This window comes from Ilyonectria robusta (genome assembly GCF_021365365.1).
Source record: "Ilyonectria robusta strain PMI_751 chromosome Unknown BGZ61scaffold_2, whole genome shotgun sequence".
Taxonomy (NCBI): Eukaryota; Fungi; Ascomycota; class Sordariomycetes; order Hypocreales; family Nectriaceae; genus Ilyonectria; species Ilyonectria robusta.
This window is the reverse complement of record NW_025764436.1, coordinates 3,034,504-3,056,737: the sequence shown is the minus strand read 5'-3', so window position 1 is coordinate 3,056,737 and position 22,234 is coordinate 3,034,504. Positions and strand designations below refer to the sequence as shown.

General features: G+C 53.4%; 8 protein-coding genes across 8 annotated transcripts; 5 read left to right on the top strand and 3 right to left on the bottom strand.

Moving 5' to 3' along the window:
• Positions 1-1,646: 1,646 nt before the first annotated feature.
• BGZ61DRAFT_502909 (major facilitator superfamily domain-containing protein) lies at positions 1,647-3,553 on the bottom strand (the record flags this gene model as incomplete). The annotated part of the gene is made up of 3 exons (XM_046251749.1): positions 1,647-2,795; positions 2,845-2,989; positions 3,048-3,553. 3 exons carry the CDS (start codon positions 3,551-3,553, stop codon positions 1,770-1,772), a joined length of 1,677 nt encoding a protein of 558 aa, XP_046111191.1. The 3' UTR covers positions 1,647-1,769.
• A 420-nt stretch (positions 3,554-3,973) lies between these two features.
• BGZ61DRAFT_490072 (fungal-specific transcription factor domain-containing protein) lies at positions 3,974-6,289 on the top strand (the record flags this gene model as incomplete). The annotated part of the gene is made up of 2 exons (XM_046250291.1): positions 3,974-4,221; positions 4,276-6,289. The coding sequence occupies 2 exons, from the start codon at positions 3,974-3,976 to the stop codon at positions 6,287-6,289; spliced, it is 2,262 nt and encodes a 753-aa protein (XP_046111190.1).
• Positions 6,290-6,627: 338 nt separating this feature from the next.
• BGZ61DRAFT_341611 (NAD-dependent glycerol-3-phosphate dehydrogenase N-terminus-domain-containing protein) lies at positions 6,628-7,951 on the bottom strand (the record flags this gene model as incomplete). The annotated part of the gene is made up of 2 exons (XM_046239427.1): positions 6,628-7,819; positions 7,878-7,951. The coding sequence occupies 2 exons, from the start codon at positions 7,949-7,951 to the stop codon at positions 6,628-6,630; spliced, it is 1,266 nt and encodes a 421-aa protein (XP_046111189.1).
• A 531-nt stretch (positions 7,952-8,482) lies between these two features.
• Positions 8,483-10,150, bottom strand: BGZ61DRAFT_441933 (uncharacterized protein). The gene has a single exon (XM_046244656.1). It carries the CDS (start codon positions 9,882-9,884, stop codon positions 8,691-8,693), a length of 1,194 nt encoding a protein of 397 aa, XP_046111188.1. The 5' UTR covers positions 9,885-10,150; the 3' UTR covers positions 8,483-8,690.
• A 781-nt stretch (positions 10,151-10,931) lies between these two features.
• BGZ61DRAFT_94401 (uncharacterized protein) lies at positions 10,932-13,552 on the top strand. The gene is made up of 2 exons (XM_046257246.1): positions 10,932-11,150; positions 11,205-13,552. Exon 2 carries the CDS (start codon positions 11,225-11,227, stop codon positions 13,343-13,345), a length of 2,121 nt encoding a protein of 706 aa, XP_046111187.1. The 5' UTR covers positions 10,932-11,150; positions 11,205-11,224; the 3' UTR covers positions 13,346-13,552.
• A 3,068-nt stretch (positions 13,553-16,620) lies between these two features.
• Positions 16,621-17,530, top strand: BGZ61DRAFT_339337 (uncharacterized protein; the record flags this gene model as incomplete). Its single annotated transcript, XM_046239219.1, has 3 exons — positions 16,621-16,662; positions 16,759-17,426; positions 17,485-17,530. 3 exons carry the CDS (start codon positions 16,621-16,623, stop codon positions 17,528-17,530), a joined length of 756 nt encoding a protein of 251 aa, XP_046111186.1.
• Positions 17,531-18,779: 1,249 nt separating this feature from the next.
• BGZ61DRAFT_441929 (nucleoside phosphorylase domain-containing protein) lies at positions 18,780-19,965 on the top strand. The gene has a single exon (XM_046244655.1). The coding sequence runs from the start codon at positions 18,917-18,919 to the stop codon at positions 19,919-19,921; it is 1,005 nt and encodes a 334-aa protein (XP_046111185.1). The 5' UTR covers positions 18,780-18,916; the 3' UTR covers positions 19,922-19,965.
• On the top strand, positions 19,926-21,951 carry BGZ61DRAFT_341569 (ankyrin repeat protein; the record flags this gene model as incomplete). The annotated part of the gene is made up of 3 exons (XM_046239419.1): positions 19,926-20,779; positions 20,826-21,699; positions 21,802-21,951. Coding segments are annotated over 3 exons (1,878 nt in total), but the record flags the coding sequence as incomplete, so codon positions are not given.
• Between the last annotated feature and the right edge of the window lie 283 nt (positions 21,952-22,234).

The following is a 22,234-nucleotide window of genomic DNA, read 5'->3' as shown; positions in this document are numbered from 1 at the left end:
AGGATGTGTTGAGGTGTCAATGTGGGATGGGTACGGGGAAGACGGCGCTGCCACCAAACATTCAGTAAGCTCAACACGCACTCTCTCTCCTGGGCGCCCAATGTAGAGTAGCAGCGTCACGATCGAGCCATTGTTGAGCCAGGAAGCCCTCTTGGCAGGGCATTCCAGGTTTCCTGCACCTACCTATCTGCCGTCTCGGACTAGCCAAGGCAGGGATAAGGGAGACCAAACAATCAATCATATCATCACGTCACTGCGATAATCACGCAGCCAACAAGCCCGCAAAGCCATTGACTTTCCCCAAGGCGTAATCGAGCGGGAGCCACCCCCGCGAATGCGAATGCACTCGGTCTAGCTCGTTGCCTCGTCTTCGTCCAGAACTCTCACCGACCAGCCTTCGAGGCCGTCGAGGCCGCCGAGTGTGACGCGGTGCTTACTACGTAGTGTAGTAGTCTAGCCCTGACCGGCGGCCACGAGTAGTCGTCCATGAGCGCCAGGGGCAACAAAGTTATCATGGGTCCTTCCGTCGACCTGTTCTGCATCGGCGGGCAAGCCAAAGCAAACATGGAAAGAGAATGAAAAAACTGCGTCAGTCTCGGCCGAGAGATTTACTCTGCTTCTGCTTCTGCCTCTGCCGCGCCGTCTGTCTTGGTCATGCCCGCCTCATCAAGCTCGTAATCTTCTCCACACAAGCTCTGGTGGCTTTCACATGCTTACAGAGTCATTACGTCATTGAGACGCCCTCTGCTACCCCAAAAATCCCAAAAATCTCCAACTGCGGTCACCGCTACAGTGCCGCTATGAACCGCCCGTGCATCGCTACGAGCCTTGACGCCGCTGTGGTGGGGTTCTGTGGACCCCCTGCAGCCGCCAATGCAGCAGCTTTAGGGCACTGTGGCGCTGAAAATAGCGCTGGAGCCGCTGGAACGACAGGGGGATGGTCGTCGGCGATGGCGATGCGACGGACGAGAAAGTATTTGGAGTGATAGCTCGCTCAACCGATGCACTAGGGAACAAGCGTCGTCTAATAAATAATTCAAGGAGGGGTTTCCAGGTAGGGGGTTTATCGAAGACTACTACGTATTTGGTATTCCCCAATGATATGCCAACCACCCTGCGTCGAGAAACAATATGTCTGGTCGACGCTGAGGTTACCCTATATCTTCCCTTTTGCAACCTGTCCACGGCAACTATGCGGCTTTGACCATACTGCCCTTTACTTCAAACAAATTCTAAGTGGAAAGGATATTTTAATTAGTTCTCCTTGAGGAAAGATGCAGTTCGGGCTCATCTTGAATACGTCAGATCTTGAAATGACTTCGGGGTATGTTATACGCCCTTCTGATCCTCTCGCGTGTGCCTAAGTTTAATCAATACTTGGCATAGACAAGATCATCATGGCCACAATCATAAGGTATATTATTATTAGACTAAGGGCCTACCCTATGATGAAATCAAATTGAATGAAGGAACGGAAATCACTATTACGAGGGATATACGCCAATAATTAATCTTATAAAATGCATTTTCACGAACTGCTGTGTTAGGTACATCATTGATAGTTATCTTTAGGATCGGGGCATATATGTGTGCATGCGAAATCATATGTAAATGCGCACAACTTATTTTTTTTTTAAGTCTAGGTATAATAGTCCAACATGAGAAATGAAATGATGTGTTTAGTCCAGTTGTTTGAAGATTCGCCTTCGCTTGATAGCCTTCGTTATCACCTACACCACAATTTATCCTTGCAACCGTCCTCTTCCACCTTAAAATCGCTTTCGGGACATGAAACAAGCGCAAATGGTTAACAGTGCTCCAGCCACAATCACCATGATCCAGATATCCGCAATGGTCTCCACCAAGACATTGAGACATCGCTCCCTCAGCTCTGGGCTAATACTCTGGAGGACCTTGCTTTGAGACCCAGCAATGGCTGCTCGAATCTCCTCCGTAGTGAAGCCTTGACCGTCAAGAACTACCGACATTCCTTCAAAGGCCTTGCTCTGGAAGATGGCGCTTGCAATTGCGAGTCCAAGCATCTGGCTCTGGCCTTGAGAGATGTTCAAGAATTGGATCACGTCGGCCATGCGCTCGGGCTTGACAATCCCTCCAGCTACTGCATACCCGGCTTGGCTGATTGTGAGACCGAATCCAACCAGCGCAGAGAAGCCGTAAGTATGGCTGGCGGGACTGTCGGCCTTGATGGTGTACATGGCTGCGCCGCCGGCTGTCAACAGCACACCCGAAAGCAAGTAATAGATCATGGGATAACCGGTACGAGGCATCGCATAACCACAGCCCATGATTGCAGTAATATAGAAGCAGATGAACGGCAGCAGGCGAATCGCTGCCTCGGTGCCTGTGTCGCCGTGGACGAAGAGGAAGTAGAGAGGGATGTAGTACACAGCGACGAAGAGCCCGGCACCACCACATGCCATTCCGATGTAGATGAGAACAAGTTGCAAGTTGCCCAGGAACTCGCACGGGAAGAGCCGATCTTCTTTGGTTGTGAAGACCGCATAGTGCTGAGTGACAGCGAAGGTGGCTAGGAAGACGACGAAGAGGACAACCAGAACGATAAATCGGGCGTCATTCCAAGCCCACTCCGGCCCGCCAAAAGTAAAAGCGCACACGAAGCACGAATACAGCGCCGCTGTCAGGACGATGCCCAACCAGTCGAGCTTCTTGATCTTGTCCATGAACGATGTGTCGGGCTGTCGAGGGAGGGAAGGAAGGGCGAAGATATAGATGGGGCTCGTCACCGCAAAGAGAACGAGATTGAGGTAGAATGCCTGATCGATATTAGTTGCATGCTTTTCGTTGGGTGGCAAAGAACTATACCCATCGCCAGGTGGCAGCGCTGTCTGATAGCAGACCTCCGACAACTGGGCCGAGGATGCATCCGCCGCCATAAACGAATCCTTCAAAAGCAACGTAGAAGGCTGCCTCGCGAGGGCTACTCGTCATCGTTACAAGATTGATCGTTCTATCGCCACGTAAATCAGCAAGTTGATTCCCGCGGAGGGTATTGAGGGGAACCTTACCCAAGATACATTCCGGCACCGCCAGCACCAGCCCAGACTCGACCAACAATTATGGCATTCATGGACGGCGCAGCTCCACAGAGCGCACTCGCGGCCGAGAACATGATTAGGGATGCAATGTAAAGCCACTTGGTGTCGAAGATGCCGTACGCCTTGCCCAGTGGTAAGATGGCGACCGTTGAACCAAGGCCAAAGCCAACTCCTAGCCACCCTAGTTGAGAGACGTTGTCGAAGCTCTCGGATACCGCAGCTTGAATGTCCGCGGCGATGGTGGTGTCGAGGCCATAGAGAAAGTTTGCTGAAAAAATGGCGAGGCAAACAAGAAACCAGCGGAAGCCCCTGATGGTTCGCTGTGGTTGAGCATTTTTGTCAGAATTGGGTGTCGCAATAGCACTTTCGTCGGGAGATTGCTCTCGACGCGTGTTGATACCTGAGGGCTTGTCATTTTGCTTCTCGACATCACCCTGGCTCTTGCCAGTGTCTTGAAAAAGGGTCACAGAACTCATGCTGTGAGACTTTGCAACAATTGATTTTACAAAATGAGCTGTGTATTGATTGTGGGGAAGCTTGTCGCAATCGAAAACATCAAATTGAGAGTCATGGTGCTATTTATTCAGCTAGACTCTTCGTCACGCACTTTTCTGTTGTTACTACTTACATGCCAAAAGGAGCCCAACTCCAGAACTCCAGAACTCCAGCCCATTGGAAATCCGGAATGACGGAGTACTGTGAGCTTCAGCCTATCAGAGCAGCCGGAATAGCGCTGTTTGGGGTCACGGACTCGGAGCGGGTCATATTTCCGTAATCTCCACCGCGGCATCCAATAAGTCGAACATATAAGCGATCGCGAACTCTCTCAAACGTTAGCGAAGACTCCTAAATCCGTCAACTCCACTTGGAATTTGTAATGCCCCCTCGATTCCGTGATGCTTCCTCTCCTGGCTCGAGGAACACCGGAAGAGCGTCGCAGCTTTCACGTTGAGACCGTGACCCCGCCCCAGACCGTCCGGAAGCCGCCCCGGAAGCAAGTCTCTAGAGCGTGCGAGCATTGCCGTGTTCGTCGCGTGAAATGCGATCAGGGGCGGCCTTGTAGGCCTTGCAGACAAAAGGGATTGGAGTGCAATAGCAGGGGCAAGCATAATGACGAAGCTCGTACCTTGCCTCAAGCTTTGAGGTGAGATTGACCAATTCCTGGAATGAGTTGTTATGGACTGACTCTTTGGCTTAGAGAAATTGAGAGACTCAGGATTCGAGTAGAAGAACTTGAGGCTGAGCTCAAGGAAGCACGTCACCAACAGAGCTCTGTGTCGGTCGTTGCAGGCACATCTCTTCCGACCCCTTCGCAATTAACCCCGTCAACCAAAGGCGACCAACCCACCAATCCACATAGCTCCAGTCGTGATCTTGTCCCTCCAACACCGAAAGTCGAATGGGAAGGCATCTACACTGCAACGGCACGTTCAGAGCAGACATCCTACTATGGACCCTCCTCGGCCTTCTACTTTGTCGGGAGAATCGGGTCCTTTTTGAGCCAGACTCTCCAGCAGTCCTTCCACCTTCGATCCATGCAGCCAAGGGGCGTGAATAAGACACTGGACCATCCTAATAGCCCTGGAGATGTGGAGCCAGATACGGCCCATCGGACTGAAGCTCCCAGGCCGTCCATGTCGCGCACGCAGGAGGAATATTTTCTCAACCTGTTCTGGGAGTCGCACCACACCAACACTCCGGTTATAGATGAGGGCGCGTTTAGGAAGCACTACAACGAGTTATGGCAGAACTCAAGGCCGTACAGGAAGCCATCTGCCCTCGTTGATATTGTCCTAGCCGTCTCCATGCAATATGGATGGGCGTTCCTCCTCCAAGACACTGCTCACAACGCGACAAGAAATGGCCGGTACGACGACGCAAGCATCGCTGGGAGATGGTATTATCGGCGGTGTCAGAGTCTCATCGCCGCCGAGTTGGAGAGCCCCTCAGTCACGACCTTGCAATGCCACCTACTCTCGGTTGTCTACCTCTGCTGCGCATCCTTTCAGAACATGGCACACACGGCCTTGGCGGTAGCAGTTCGCACGGCACAGATACTTGGACTCCATCTCGAACCTCTGGAATCCATGCCGCATGGAGAAAGGGAGCTGCGCAAGCGAATCTGGTGGGTTGTATACACTATCGAAGTCAAGACTTGCATGAAGCTGGGCCGGCCATTCTCGGTGCAGAAATCGCAGACGACCGTCTCAATGCCGTCTGACAGTGTCGAAGCGGCTTCACTATGCGACTCCACTTTGGAGTCCTATGATAATGAAGTGACATGGCTCACCTATTCGTGCCAAACGCAAACGTTTGTTGCTACCACTGTTGACGTGTATAACGACTTGTACGACAAATGCTCCGAGATCCTCGGACAACGAGGACAGGGATCATTCTATAAAGATGCTGGAGGCCTCGAAGCCTGCGCCAAGTTCCTGGCTACCCTGACACCCTCACTTGAAGCCTGGGTTCATCAGGTTCCCGGCGGGCTGAAGCTGAAGCGACGAGGCGACGGCGAAGCCTTTTCCACTGACCGCTCCGCCATCGCATTCGAAGCATCTGCACCGCTCTGGTTGCAACGCAACCGCATATGCCTCGAGCTCATCTACCACACAATGTACACCAACCTGTACCGGCCGTTCATCAACTTCACGCCGTCCTCGAGCACTTACGCGCCAACAGCCGAGCGCCACGCCGCAGCGTGTGTGAACCACGCCATAGCGCACACGCACATCATGCACCAGGTGCTCAAGGAGACGGATCTTATGAACGGCTGGCAAGAATTCTTCCAGTGGCAGTGGAACGCGACGGTCAACATGGTGGGCTTCGTGCTGGCGTACCCGATCAACCCCGTGACGGCGAGGGCGCGCGAGACGATTGAGAAGGCGATTGAAGTGTTTGAGGTCTACGGGAGCAACTTTGCGGTGGCGGCGAGCGCAGCCAGTGTGACGAGGGACCTGGCAGAAAAGGCAAACCTGTTGGTCAGTCGTTTGAGAAGTGGCATCACGGCAGAGGCCGGAATTGGAGCTGATTCTCGACAAGACGCATCGGACGCCGGAGATGTAGAGAACTCCGACGGGCTGGCACTGGAAGGAGACGGACTTGCGGAGTTTATGGATTGGGCGTTGACTGTGGATTCTTTCAATAGTTTCGAGGACTTGTTTGCAAATGCAAACGACTCGATGGAGTGGTGGGGAGTTGGGCCCTTGTGAAGGTCGGCCCTTTCGTGTGGTCTTGCACCGCTTGTTGGCCAATGAAGCGACTTGAGCCCCTCATCGATGTGAGAATACGACCAATTGATTCGAAATGACACTGATTATGGTCCTGGTTGATGATCCGGTCAAGTCCTTGTCCTAGAGCAAGCAAATGGATATCACATAAACGTGATTCAGGCAGACAAATCAATTTACTCCAATCGCTATTTATACCGATTTCGCGTGTCTTGAGCCATCCACAACGCCGCTCTGATATAGTCGATACAATTCCAGTCCTCGCTTCCTCAGTGGTAGTCCCCATCTATCCCCTTCTATTCCATTGCGACCAATGCCGCCTAAGAGTCCTGCATGAGGTTGGGGATATCATCCACCTGCCTCTTGCCAAGCAGAATGTCGTTGACGGCAGTGAAGAGGGGGTATTCTGACTCAAGACCTCTCGCCTTCAAGAAACTGTTGACCTCCTCCGCAGTGGTTGTTCCTTGGATCTTCTGGCCGTTGAGCTCTTGCTTCTCCACCTCCTGTACGCTGATGCCCTTCTCCACGGATATTTTGGCACATCGGAAGTTACGACCTCCGGAGCATGAGGTGATCAGATCGGCGACACCAGCAGACGACTCGGTGAAGGTCGCAGTCTGAACAGTCTCTCCAAAGAACTCCTTGCCGAATTTGACCATCTCCATGAGACCAATGCGCATGATGGCTGCCTTGGCATTGTCACCCCAGCCACGGCCGTCGACGAAACCAGCAGCCAGGGCAACCACGTTCTTGAGGGCACCACTCAGAGACACACCAGCAACATCAGAGACCAACTGGACGTGGAAATAGGGGCGGTGGAAGAGAGTGCGGAAGCAGTCCTGGTCCAACGGAGGGTAGTCGCTAGGCACTGCGGTGAGCTTGGTCGTAGAGGCACGGCCACGGGCGTCCTTGTGCTGGATCTCAGGAATTTCGCCGGTGGTTGGGTTCGGACTGCCTGTACGCGGCGTCGGGGCTCTGCTATGGTCCATCGTCGGCGGGTCGTAGGCAATGGTCGTCTCAGACCACTTCTCGGCGGCAATCTCACGGGCGAGGTTGGCACCACTGAGGGCGCCGCAGTAGATGCCCAGGCCGTCGCCAATCCACTCGCTGAACAGGCTCACGCCGTCATCGGTGACATTGACACCCTTGATGCAGCTGATGCCGCGAGCATAGGGCAGAATATGGCCATTGATCTGCTTGCAGACATTTCCGATAAACTGGTGGGGCAGGTTGAAGATGAGGATGGTCGAGTCTTTGACGGCGTCGCGGATGTCGGGGTTGGCGACGATGTTGGAGGGCAGGGCGATGCCCGGAAGGTACTTGATGTTCTCGTGATGTTTGTTGATGACCTCAGTGAGCTTTTGAGGCGCATCCCCGACGGCGGCGTCGTAGAACTTGGAGTCTTTGGGAATCGTGACCTGCTCCTCGTAGACCCACATCTGGACCTCTTCCTCGAACATGTCTGCATTTGCGCGGGTGTTCTCGGCAAGGATCTTGGCAATGGTCGAACCCCTAGAGCGGTAAAGGTCAGCAGCTGCGCGCACAACGCGAGCGGAAAGTGGTGGCGCACCAATTACCGGATCCCACGATGGTCACCTTGTGCTTCTTCTGAGGCCCGCCGCCCAGGGTTGGTGCGCTCGCCATGCTGCCGGTGGTCGTGGAGTAACGCGCACGGAGGATTCGTGTGGGGATGCTGAGAACGGTAGAGGATCGTGTGACGAGGGACCGGAACATGCGAGGACTGGGAGGAGCAGCAGCAGAAGAAGTGGTGACTCTGTGAGGCCAGAGACTGAAGCTTGAAGCTGGACTGAGGGGTACTTTTCACAGATATACGCTTCCCCTCGGCCTGAGCTCCAGTTGTTGAACCCACGAGCAGCCACAATGACGCACGGCAAAAAGCGGCGGCCTTCACCGCTTGCCGCAAGTGGCCAAGCGCCCCATCAAATCCCGGGGCGGGGAGTAGGCCTGCCGTGCTCTGTCCCAGTCGAGAACAATCACATGCAACGGGCAGGGCCATTGCGTCGCCTTCGATGTTTCTCGCGCAGACGCATCCTGGCAATTCACACGTGAAGCAGCGCGGCCCAAGGATCGAGGCACGGCGAATATGATGATCAGAGCCAGGGTCAGGAACGGGAACCAGCTCCGTGGCTAAGAATACCGTCACAGCCTCCCGATCCGATCCCTGGATCTGCAGCGCCAAGGGTCGCGTGATGTCGGAAACGTAAGGGACATGCCGTACTAGGACAGTTGCATTGCAAGGGATTTACTGTTACATTTGCTCCAAAAGCAATCAACGCGCGCTAAAACTCAACAAGATGCTTCGCCGTCTGCGCACCTCGCCCCAACACCTGGCGGCTCACGATAATCATTCCTTTCGCCCGTCTTATTCAAATTCTTCCAGTAACGCCACCTTTTCCTCATCCACGGGCTGACTTTGATGTCTGAACATTTTTGCCCACCGTTCGCAATTTCGCTTCTTCTTGTCCTCGTCATCCTGGGTCCTCTCGCCGTCTCCAAATATAGGCTTGAATATAGCATCATATTCCATCCATGTCAAGTTGATCATGACCGTCATGGCAATTACCATCCAATGAGGCAACTTGCCATCTTTATCCGCAACAAGCTTTGAGATGCCGACCATGAGCAGAAACATGAGCCCGCTGGTGAGAGTAAAGAGCAGCGCCCCCAATTGTTGCTTCCATGTCGTGGTGGTGTACGGCTGCAGCGACTTCAGCCAACGCTGATAGCCATCGGGAAGCTCGTGCTCCTCCGCTCCATCGGTGATCAGCTTCAGATATCGAGCACTCGCCTGGGCGTAGTTGGGTTCACGATGTGGTCCGACAAGGAATCGATACCACCACTTCTTCTTGCGTGGGTCTTCGGGTTGGTTTGGCTCGGGGATCTGCGGCGCAAAAAGTGTCCGGGCAAGGAACGGCTTCGGGAGTTCCGGAATAGGGGGCTTCTCCGGCACCGAGATCTTGGGCGGGATGGGGATGCACGGCACGACGATCTCTTTGTAGCCAGCCCCGCCGCCCTCGGTGCGGATGATGGTTCCATAGTCCTCCGCGGTCACCTCATACACGACGCCGATGAGGCCCTCGTTCCACGAAGTCAGCGTGTGCGGCGGCGGCTGAATCGCCGGTGGGTCAATCGGCGGGATCCTGGGCGGGTTGGAAGGGTCGGGCAGCTTGGGGTGGTCGGGGATCTTTCTGAAATCGACATTGGCAAAGCAAGGCTCCCGATAAGGGATCCCGGGCAGGTTGAACTTGAGTTCCAGCGTGGGGACAGAGACATTCGTCTGAGAGAGGGGACGAATACCACGCATGCCGAGGAACGTCTCGGCTGCGAGGTTGGAGCCATAGGCGAGATAAAGGTAGGTGTCAGGTGTCGGATGGTCGCGATCATGCGCCGGATCCTCGGCGGCTTGTGCTAGTCGCGCAGTGGATGTTTGAGGGATAGATGCGATGGAAGGATACGAATTCGGCGAGGGCCGCGGCCTGAGGGCGCTGAGTTTGCGCAAGATGGCAAGCGAGCAATTCTCGTCGCCCGTGCCACTGTCGTAGGATGGACGAGACATTGTGTCCGGAAGTCGGGTCCTCAGCGATAAGGCTGCTGTCCTCGGTCTCAAAGGCTCTGTGTGACTCTGATTATCCTCCGCAAGCGCAGACTTTGATGCGACAGAGTTGCAACGCTGATACTAGATGGCGCAGTGGATGAAATGATCAAGCCTGGACGTTGTCGTGGTATTAAGTGCGTGCAGAAGGAGAGTATTGACACCAGCGGGCCGACCCTGCGGAGGTTGCGGAGACCCCACTATATCTATCGCGCTCAGACGCTGTAAAGTCCGCCCGAAGTGTGCCAGACATGCTGAATAATGGCACCTAGAAGGAAGTTCCATGCCGCGCGGGTAACAAGGACAGATCCCGAGGACCCGCACCGGCGCTCTCTCATGACCGAAATCCGAGATGGAATTCGGGACCAAAGTTTACGGATGCCAGATGATGACCTGTTGTCGCGCTGAACATAGATCTGGATTGTAAGAACTATAGATCCATGTTCACTACCCGTCTTGGCACGCGGATTATATGTAGTAAACCGGTGCATTCACACTGCCCGATGTTCCGTAGATCAGTCTGGCAGTGAGTCTGGCAGTGATCCTGGCAGGGACATCTCGGCTTACAATTTGTCACAACTACCTTAAATCTCGAGTACCTAGCTACCTCTACTACAACACATCAGGCTCGCGTTTCAAGTCGGGCGGAGTGCAGCGACCGGCATTGGATATTGCTAGGTCCGACCCGACTATTTTTATGTCTATGCAATGCTACGTGCTTTGCTCGTCGGCTCTGTTTCCAAATAGGCCATCATGGCTTCAGACGTGAAGGAATGACTGGAGTTGAGAAAATCCCCGAGGAAATTCTGTTCGATGAGCCGTCCACGTAAGTGCCGCGTGTTTATTTACGTTCGGCAGTCTGGGGATGGGATTGGTCATGTGCCGGGTGAGGAGGCATCTTGCAGCTGTCGACATGATTGACTGCCAGCTGGCGGACAGGTCGGGCTGTTGGCCACTCAGGGTGCGCCTTCCGCGTCAACATGCGACTGCTCCCACCGCACTTGCCAAATTCTCATGACTTGGACCTGGGCAGATGCCGCACAAAATCCATCACCTTCGCACATCTGCGAAATCAAATTCCATCTCTTGATTCTCTCGGTCTCGTTCACTGTGGCGCATTCCGAGGATCCGTCCACTTGATCTGTTCAACACCACCGCTGAAACGGCTGTTCGATTCGCCGACTCCAGTCCCATCTCCAAACACACCTTCTAGACGCCCATCCCGTCTCTGTAGGTAGAAACGATCGCTTGCGACAACGACTTGCACTAACCCGCCACCTCAAGGAGGCAGGTGAAATCTCGAGATGCCCCCAAAAGGCCGTGGCAAGTCTGTCAAAGGACAAAAGCCGAAAAGACAGCCCACGCAGTTTGGAGAACTCGACACTACGCCAACCAGCCGCCACCTTCGTTCTTCTAAAGCAAAGGAGCTGGCCATTGATGAACCTGCTAGGGAGAGCGCCAATCCAAGGCCTTCATCTGGTACAGATGCCAACGCGAGTCCAGTCCAGCCCAATTTGTCCCCGGAGGAATTCGAGGATGGAGTTGATGATATCGACTTGATTCAGTTGGACTACTCCAGAAATGTAAAGATGGAGTCTCAGGTTCCAGATTTCACATGGTCTGAGGCAGGGTCCACCCGAAAACGCAGCTCACCTCTCCGTACGGGAGATGCCTCGCAATCCCTTTGGGAATTTGATGAAAAGGACTCCATGAACCCATTTTCCAGTCCCAGATCTGGGCTCGAAAGGCTTCCCGATACCATGCCGCTACCTCGTGATCCAACACTCGACGCCCAGTCTCAGTCACAAAGGGAGCCAGGAAGCCGCATTGACTTTTCGGAGACTGCCTCAACCATGCGCCGCAGTTCACCTCTTCTTCCACCAGGCAGAATGACAGAAAACTGGGAGTTCAATGACTCCTCTCCCCAGGTTGGTTCGTTGGGACCTCACCCTGGGACTCAAAAACCGAAAACGGCACACCCGGATCCCCCAACAAGTCCCCCTACACACCTCCCAATGGATGAGATGTACGACGCTACTCCTCCTGGATCACGGTCCCAGATACTAAACGCGTCCTCGATTCGTCCTGAAGAGACTCTCAGACACTCCCAACATCGCTTCCGCGATCCGACGCCCCCACACACACTTCAGACGGACGAGCGATCGGGAAAAAATCGATTGAAAAGAAAGCAGAAGTCGATGAAGGAATTGCTTATTGATGATCTTGTTTCGGATGATGAAGAACCAACCCCGTGTCCTGGCAAGACCAAGCCGCTCCAAGACCACTTTGATCTGCCACAGACAACGGACCGAGCTGGAGGCGATTTGCCCGAGATGCATCAAGCCTCTCCGACAGCTGCCCAGGAAAGCAACCGAGGAAAGAAACGCAAGCAACGCGCAAAAACTCCGATCCAGTTCGACGAAACCACGAAAGAGATCAAAGAGGTCCCCCGCAAGAAGAAGACCACTGCACCCAAGCCGGCTGTTGTGAGTGCGCTGAAGAATCCAACACAAACATCGATTTCCCCTGCTACCAACACAAAGAAACGACCAGCACCAAAGGCTGCGCCGAAGCCAGAACCTACGAAAAAGAAACGCAAGGCACCCCCTCGAAAAGAAAAACAGGAGGAGCCAGCTACGATCAGTTCGAGCGCTATCGCCACTATCACCCGTGCCCGTGCCGCAAAGTTGAAGGAGACAACAAAACGCGAGATGGAAGAAAATTACGAAAGCCAGGAGGTCATGCATGTGACCCAAGGCACTCTGGAGACGGATATCATTTACGCTGCTCCTGATCACATTGTGATATCCAGTGACGACGATAGTTCTGACTTCTCAGAGGCGGATGTTGCACCATCATGGCGACCAGTGCCACCACAAAAGACAAGGACAGAGAAATCAAAACCGACAGCTAAAGAAAATTCTGGTTCTGCATCCACGAAGCCGAAAATCCCCCACACGCTACCACCGGATCCCAAGAAGAGCCGACTAGCCCAAATCAGTGCTGCCGTGTCAACCCCTAACACTGGCATTCCAGATACCCGAGATCAAGACAAAGGACCCGCAGAGCCTGTGAGGTCAAACCAGGCACTCAAAATGAACAAGCGAACAACGCGAAGCATGCAGAAGGGCGGGGGCGACACGAAAGAGACTGGAAAGGCAACCGTTCTGGCATCTCGAGACCCCAACAGAGTAACGAAACGGGTTCTTCGATCTCCGCAGCTACAACATAAGGCCTTGGAAAAGACTAGAGCCGTGGAACGGTCCGAGGTTGGTCCATCCCGGCCTCTCCGGAAGACAGGGACTTCCCGAAGTTTCAGCGTCAGTGAAGTGGGAAGCCCGGTCCCTCTTGCGTCTGATCCAGCCCCATTTACTGTCGACTCAACCCCCCTAGATCGAGGCAGACAAGAACATCCAAGTGACTAGAAGTCTCGCGATGGTCATGACGGAGACGTTGAGCTTTGCAAGGCCAAGCGTCTCGTTGCCTCGCCATCACCCGTTCATGATGCGAGCAAGTTGGAAAGTGACAAGCCATCGAGATTTGTCCCAAGAGAAACCAGCAATGGGAGAATTTCTGCTGTGCTGCCAACCAAACCGAGGAATAAGGATGAGCGAATCACCCTACCTGTGGCGTTTCCGTCAAAGTTTGCGAGGACAACCCTGGATGTGCATGACCAAATCCTAGCCACGCTTCAGCAGCCAGAGGATGCATCGAGTGCAACACAAGGTCGGTCTAGGGGCCTAAGAGAAGAATACGAAGGCAAAGAAAAAGGTTTGCAGGACCCGTTTAAGGGTCACTCTGGGGAGGTTGCGAAAGAGTTACATGGGATTGTGGATGTAAGTGCGCATGGGCCTGCCTCTGTAACAACCCACTGACAGTGAAACGCCAGACAATGTTGAACCATCTCAAGACAAAAGAAGAAACGATCTACCGCGGGACTAAGACATATCATAAAAGTGGCCTTGAATGCGTGGAAAAAATCGAGCGCAAATACAATCAAGAGAAGCGTGTGCTGACAGATACGTGGAAGAAGGACGGCCTCTCTTTCCTTGAAAAGCTACATCAGGCCAGGCATGGGGTTGAAACAAATGGGAAGAAGCGAGAGGACTTGATGGGTCGACTGGAGGAAAACACAGCATCTCGGCAACTGCTGTACAGACGAGCGACCACGAGTCTCCGCGCGCTGCACAGCCGATTACTGGATGGGAAGTTGGCGGAGGGCGATAGTCAGTGAGCGACCTCCACTGTAGCCCGCGACGGAAGGCGGAATAATATCATTATGTGAGCGGATACGAGCGCTGGGAAGATGTGATGGGGTGATTTGCTAGGGCGTTCAGGGAAACGTTTCAACTAAAATGTAGTTCCTGGGAACAGCCGTACTGGAGTTGAGTACATTGCTGCAGGGATTCGGAGTTTGCCTGTTTCCGGATTCGGTAGTGAGCTTGTGGGCCTACTTAACTTAGAGTATGCGAACCAGGCAGATCTTGGCAGAAGAAGTAGTGGATCTGACGAGAGGTCGTTGCGAAGTGATGGTCTGGTGATGTTGATCTATGGGCGGATGCGGGCCGCGGTTTGGCAAAGTTTGAGAAGGCTGATGACGATCCTGTACCGAAGGGTCTGTGAGGGGCGAGAAAAGCACCGTCCGGCTGCGGGCAGCACAAGGATTCACTGTTTGGGACAGGGCTGGACTAGGGCGCGGGGAGATGGATGGATGGATGGGGCACAAGCCGAGAGGGAGGGAGAAGCCGGGATTCTGATAGGGAATGTTTGAGGTGTGGACTCATTGGAGTGGCGGGCGCTGAATCGGCGAGTGACTGAAAGCTGATGCTAGCTGGTAGGCGATGACGATGCTACCTGGTGACGTATTCATTCCTGTGGCGCTGGGAAGCTACTTGGGTCGTCATCGCCATGTCCAAACAAGTACCGTCGAGAAAAGCCCAGCTAGCTACCTAGGCATATCATTGCCGAGCGGATGGAGGACGGAAGAATGGAAAATAAGTTAAAGGTAGAAAATGAAAGACGTGATGATCAAGGACTTGTTCTGCTCAATCTTTGTTTCCCCCTCTCATCCTCTCATCCATCTGCACTTTGTTCATTCCCCAATCTCTCATGCATGATCGATGCATGACAACACAGCAACCATCGGCAAACAGAGGGTCTAATTGATCATCTCGAGAGCCAGAACTTCCAGGTGTGTATTCTCTCTTGATGCCCGGACCCTGAACCCGGACCCTGACCCTTTAGAAAAGTGCACTGGAAAGCTCGTTGGAATTGGGAAAGCATCTTGACGCCTTGACATATCCGTGGTACGATGATGCACGACCAGGCGGGGCGTTTTCCGTCGCCGAGGTGAGCGCTGAGCCCCCCTCTCTTGGGGAATTCTCTTTGTTGGTTGGCGGCGGTACTCTACGCGTATGCGTGTCTGTTCGCATCTTCCCCTTCACTATCGCTTTCTTCCCTCTGCTGTTCCCTGCTTTCCCCCGGAACCCACTGCCCCCCAGCCTCAGCGGACGTACGTACCCTCTCTTACCTCTTCGGTTCCCATGGCGGCCTTGGATTCGCCGCGAGCCCCCGCGGATTTCGCATGGCCGTGGCGAGGACAAAACACTGGAGCACTGGCGGTCCACTATCGCAGCGCCGAAAGTGGGTGCATCAGTGCATCGGCCCCGCGGACCCAGCGTCACGATCCGAGGCACAGCGCAGCAGCGCCCGGAACCTTCGTCTGGGGGGGAGGTGGAGAGGGCACGCGCCGTGCGTGCCGTTACAGGGCTTGCAGGGGGTGGGGGGGCGGCTTACACTGAGGCCTCTGCCCTGGGGACCATGACTGCAGGCAACTTGTCTGCCGCTGCGACGTTCACAGCCCCCTTCTATGGCGAGCTGAGCCTCAGCGGACGCATCTGCATACGCGGGCGGGGGACGTATTACTGGAGTAGGGGAGGGCGAGAGATTCGGGCTGGGGCGTTGAGGGTTGCGGCGTGACCTTTTGAGTCAGGTCAGAACTCAAGTCAGAAGCCAAGTCGGCTGCCGCCAGTCTCCGTCCCTGGCCCTTGACTCCCTGGCCCTAGACTCCCGTTTCCTGTTGTGTTGTTTCGGTTTCGGAGGGGTCCATTCGTCCCTTTTTGGCTCGCTCGGACGCTGTTTTCCCTTACGTACCTACCACCTAGCAGGCCCCCCGTCAGCCCTCTGCAGGCACTCGCCAGCGCTTGCCAGCACCTGGCGCCGGGAAAAACACCATCATCCCCCAGCATTGTTGCCTGCAACCATCTCCAGTCATCTTCACCTCTGCATCTGACTCTCTGACTCTCTGACCATCCTACCAACTCCTTCTCCTTCTCTGCCCGGGCCGCCCCCGTCTCTTCCCGCGCCGGCCTCACCGTTCTTTCTCCCTCTTCTTCCTTCGCTCCTCCTCTTTGTGCCTTTGATCCCGTCCCACGCTCTCCTCGTTGTGGTTTCGCGCTTAGAAGTCCCATCCACTCCAAATAGCATCGACCCGCTTTTTCCGTTGCTGAGATCTGATTTTTTTTTTGTTCTGTTCGGTAGTCGCCTGCACGGCCTGCTCACCTTTCGACGACGATCAAGAACCCGCCATTACAGCGCCAGCTCCGCCGACTCGAGCTCGACCTCGTCAACCTCGACCAGCCTGACCGCGAACTCGGATTCCTCGGACTTGATTGCTGGCCGAGAGAGCAGCGACTTCAAAATGTCATTTCGACAGAGGATGGCCCGTAAATTTGGCAATTCGGTACGTGCAACCCAGCGTCTAGGGATCGTCCAAACCCTCTGAAAGCGACTCCCTCACCATCGCCACGACTGACCTACTAACACCTCCTCTGTCCAGCTCGCCGCCCCCGAGAAGCCGTACCTCAGCTATTACGATGTTCTCCTCACAATCGAGGATATCAAGGCCCTCGACAACGACTGGCTCACCGACAACAACATTGCCTTCTGGGAAGAATACCTAGAGCGCGAGACCCTCCCCAAGTACCCCCAGGCCCGCATCGTCCTCCTCCGACCGAGCATGACATTCCTCCTCATGAAGGAGCCCGACATGACCCAAGTCCGCTCCGCTCTGCCCGACTTCGCCAAGGTCACTCACATTTTCCTCCCCATCAACGACAATCGTAACGTGAGCGTCGCCGAGGGTGGCAGCCATTGGTCCCTCCTCCTCGTGTCCGTTCTCGACGGTGTCGCTTTCCACTACGACTCCCTAGGCGGTTCCAACTACTCCGAGGCCAACCACGCCACTAGGAAATTGGCCACAGTGCTACGTCGGCCTTTGCGATTTATCAACCTCGAGGATAGCCCTCAGCAACACAACGGCAGTGACTGCGGCGTCTTCGTCTGCCTGCTAATGCGACACCTGCTCGTGAAACGCCTGCTCTGCGCTAATGCCCGGGAAAAGGTCTCCATGAGTATGGGAGGCAAGATAGTCGATAGCACCGGTGGCCGTGATGAAATGATGCGCATCATCGAGAACCTCCGCAAGGAGGGTGAGCGTCGGCGATCGTGAGTGATTCCCTTCCCAGTCCATGCCCGCAGTGTCTAATGGTGAAGATAGGAGGAGCGCCAGCCCATTTACCCACAACAAGACGCCCCCGCGAATCGAGTAGAGATCGTACTGCTACGGCTCTTACAAAAATTTCGAGGCTCTCTTAGAAAAGGAGATGCAGAAACTTGAGAGGGGAGAGCTCAGCCAACGAGACGCTAGGGCCAGGAAGCGCTCGATCAAGACCAATGTGAATGTACTTGGGAATCACAGCCCTAGCGGTTCTGCCGGCGAGGGTTCAACAAGTCCGACCAACTCGGATTCGTTGACTTATCCTTGGAGTAGATGGCCCGACAGCCAGTATCGACTCCGTCCTCGCCCCAGGCCCAACACATACACTGTAATGAAGATTCGGAGCAAACGGCAGCCGAGGTCCAACCTGGCGATAGCCGCAAATGTTCCGTCGGCTCTTGGCACGAGCTGAGGCGGGTTTGAGATGTAACGATGATTATGAGGGATGCGCAACGATCAACTTGAGGTTTTGTTTTTGGGTTTCTTTGCGTTTTGGTTTTTTGATAGCGGATGTTCCCGCTTGGGCGTTCGATGGAAATCACGTCAGGGATAAGAGCGTGCTTTGTACACTGGAATCCAACCGCCAAGGCACCAGCGGCAACGTGGTTGTGTAAATACCCGTCTGTTTCCTGAGACTCGGAAACGGATGATGCGACAATGGGAAGCAAAGACTAGGGTGGAGATGCTACTACTCGGCGTTGAGAGAACGAGGGAAAAGGCTAGTCGGAAGGGATGGAATGATTCAAAAGACAGGCGGATGAGACAGAAGATATGCATTCATGATTTTATTCAGCCATTGCTCTTCAGTTTCCGGGGCTGCTCAACTCTCATGTTCAGTCTATGTGCGAAAAGAGCGTCGTTCGCCTAAGCGTACGTCTCCTCTGATCGAATCATGTCGACCATTAATGACATTCCCGACTATCTATGGATGTTTTCTTTACTCCCTCGTCGCCGCCATTGGACTCGTCATCCCAGAGCTTGTTGAATGTGTGAAGAGAATCTGCGAAAACCGCATCCTTGAGCAGAGGTAAAAAACAGTTTCTTGGCTGTTGTTCTCCAAAGGAAATCAGGCAGAGTCTTGTTGAATGTGTGAAAAGTATCTGGGAAAACTACTTCCTTGAGCAGAGGCACAAGGGAAATCAGGCGGAGTGGTGCATGGCGACAGGGTGGTCGCGCCAAGGCTGATCTGAGCGGAGCTGCAATTGGATTAATGTCCAGGGTATGAGACGCATAGAACTGATGGGGTTGGTTGAATTATGTCTCGGCTGTTGCATGGTCACCTGCAGCTGTTCAACTCAGCCGCACGAAGCTGACGGCAAAGAAGATCAGGCATCTTGCTCTCTCTAAAATCCTTACCATACAACTGTATTTACCTTGTTAGCCTGGCAATCCCGTTGGTGACGGATTGTCTGCTCTCTACGGCTCCGACTCTTTGGTGATGTCGAACCCCAAAGACTATACCGTTGGATGGATCTGTGCCATCAGCACCGAGCGCGTTGCCGCAGAGGCATTTCTCGACGAAAAGCACGACGGACCTGAGTATGTGTCCCCGAATGACAACAACGACTACACGCTGGGCCGAGTTGGGAGGCATAAGGTCGTCATCGCCGTCTTACCAGATGGAGAGTATGGCCTATCATCGGCTGCTGGGGTTGCCAGAGACATGTTGCATAGCTTTCCCAATGTGAGGATTGGATTGATGGTCGGTATTGGCGGCGGCGCACCGAGTCGAAAACACGATATTCGTTTGGGCGATGTCGTGGTCAGCGCCTCCCATGCCGGAAATCCCAGTGTGTTTCAATACGACTTCGGCAAATCGATACAGGACCAAGCTTTCCAGACAACTGGCTTCTTGAACCAGCCACCGACCATACTTCGAACGGCAGTAAGTGGGCTCAAGGCCCAGTATGAGGCTGAAGGTCATGAGTTTGAAGAGGCCATAAACAACATTCTCGATAAAAAGAAACGGCTGCGGAAGAAATACATGCGACCAGATCAGAGCAGCGACAAGCTTTACCAGAGCAACGTTGTTCACCCTCCCCACGAGGACGCAAGCTGTGCGTCTGACTGTCCCACTGATGCGTCGAGTTTGGTATCACGACCAGATCGGACCGACGAAGATGACAATCCTGCCATTCACTACGGCACAATCGCTTCGGCCAACCAACTGATGAAGGATGCTGTGATTCGGGACAAGCTTGCTGAAGCAAAGAACGTACTGTGTTTCGAGATGGAAGCCGCTGGATTGATGAATCATTTCCCCTGTTTGGTGATTCGAGGCATTTGCGACTATTCCGACTCGCATAAGAACAAGGAGTGGCAAGGATACGCGGCAATGACAGGGGCTGCATATGCCAAAGACCTTCTTACTCGAATTACTCCGAATAAGATCGAGAACGAGAAGACAGTCAGCGAGCTGCTTTTGAGTGGTCAGTCAGCTTAAGCAAATGAATACGATAGTGTCTAATCAAGTATCAGTCCATGAAACAATCACAAGTACCAGCGCCAAGGTGGAAGTATTGAAATCCCACTTGAACAAGAAAGAGGACCTGAAGATTTTGAATTGGCTCACCATTGTTGACTATGGATCCAATCAAAGTGACATCCTTGGCAGGCGAGAACCAGGAACTGGCCAATGGCTGTTGGACTCTGCCGAATACCAGTCCTGGCTCAGCAGAGAAGAGACAGTTCTGTTCTGCCCGGGTATTCCTGGAGCAGGAAAGACAATCCTTACATCTGTCGTGATTGACGACCTGATTGAACGATTTCACAATGACTCGGAGACCGGGATTGCATACATATACTTCAATGCCCAACGACAAGTCGAGCAGACATTAACCAACTTGGTTGAGAGCCTATTGAAGCAACTTGCAGAGGGCCAAACGTCAATGCCGGTGGTGGTGAAAGACCTCTTTGAACGACACCAAAAGCAGCGGACAAAACCACAGTTGAATGAATACCTGCGGGCAATTAATTCGGTAGTGGCAATGTTTTCGAAGGTCTTCATTATTCTCGATGCTTTGGATGAATGCCAGGAAGCTGATGGCTGCCGGGAGAGTTTTATTTCAGAAATCTTCAAACTCCAGCAGAACTCTGGAGCAAGCATCTTTGCAACTTCTAGATTTGTCCCGGCCATTACCAATAGGTTTGGGAGGGCTACAAGCGTACAGATACGTGCAAAGAAAGAGGACTTGCATGTATACATCAATCGCTTTCTTGAACGACGACCTCGCCTCTCTAGAAAGGGTTCTACTCTTTGCAAGGAGGTTAAGGAAGGAATTCTCAACACAGTTGACGGAATGTATGTGAGCATATTCATACTGATGGACCATTACTAACTACAATAGGTTCCTACTTGCCCAACTTCTTCTCAATTCGTTAGAAGGAAAGATGTCTACGAAAGAAATCCGGGATTTCTTGCGCGATATCTCTAGCACCTCCAGTTCGTATGAGAGTGCGTACGAGGATACTATGCGGCGCATAGAGAGTCAGAATGTAGGCTATAAGAATTTAGCCCGGAGGGTTTTACTATGGATTACACACGCACAAAGACAGCTGACGGTGGCTGAGCTCCGCGAGGCCTTGGCGATAGAAGTGGGAACCCCGAATCTCGATCCTGAGAATCAGCCTGAAGTCGGGGATATGGTGTCTGCATGTGCCGGGCTGGTCACCATCGAAAACGAAAGCAATATTATCCGACTAGTCCACTATACCACGCAAGAGTACTTTAGGCAAACGCGAGCGAAATGGTTCCCGGAGGCAGAGTCAGATATCACCACTGCTTGCCTCACATATGTCTCATTTGATGCGTTTGGAAGCGGACCGTCCGTCACAGATGAAGAGTTCCAACAACGCCTTGACACCAATCGACTTTACGATTATGCAGCAAAATTTTGGGGCGACCATGCTCGACTCTGCGGGCGGCTATTAGACCTAATGCCAGAATTTCTCAAAAAAGAGCGACATGTACTGGCAGCAAGCCAATGGCTCACGATCGAACAAGAATGGGTGTCATGGGGAAGCGGTTACAGCGGAAATTTCCCAGGAATGTGGACAGGATTACACATGTCCGCATATTTTGGCATTCAGAAAGCAGTGGAAACACTTCTCCATCAGATTGAAGGGCCGGACATGGAAGATGACTACATGAGAACACCGCTTTTCTATGCTGCTATAAAAGGCCATGAGGCTGTGGTGAAGATGCTGTTGGACACCCAAAAGGTTTTCATTGACCGAAGAGACAGAAGTGGCGGAACCTCATTACTCAATGCTGCCATGAATGGCCATGAAGCTGTGGTAGCGATGCTCCTTGCTACAGGAAAGGTTGATGTTGACTCCAGGGATACTATCAATGGCCGAACACCGCTCTCATGGGCTGCTGAAAATGGTCATGAAGCTGTTGTAGCGATGCTACTTGACACAGGACGGGTCGATGTTGACTCCAGGGATACTCAGAATGGCCGAACACCGCTATGGCGGGCTGCTGGCAATGGCCACGCAGCTGTGGTAGCGATGCTCCTCAAGACAGGAAGAGTTGACGTCAACTCCAAGGACCACAAATACGGACAAACACCACTATCGTGGGCTGTTGAAAGTGGCCATGAAGCTGTGGTCAAGCTGCTGCTGCATGCAGAAGAGATTGACGTTGAATCTCGGTGCTCAGTGGGCCTCACGCCGTTGTTTTATGCAGCATGGAATCGCCATGAGTCTGTGATAGCGGCATTACTGAACTCAGGAAAAGTTGATCTGGAGTCAA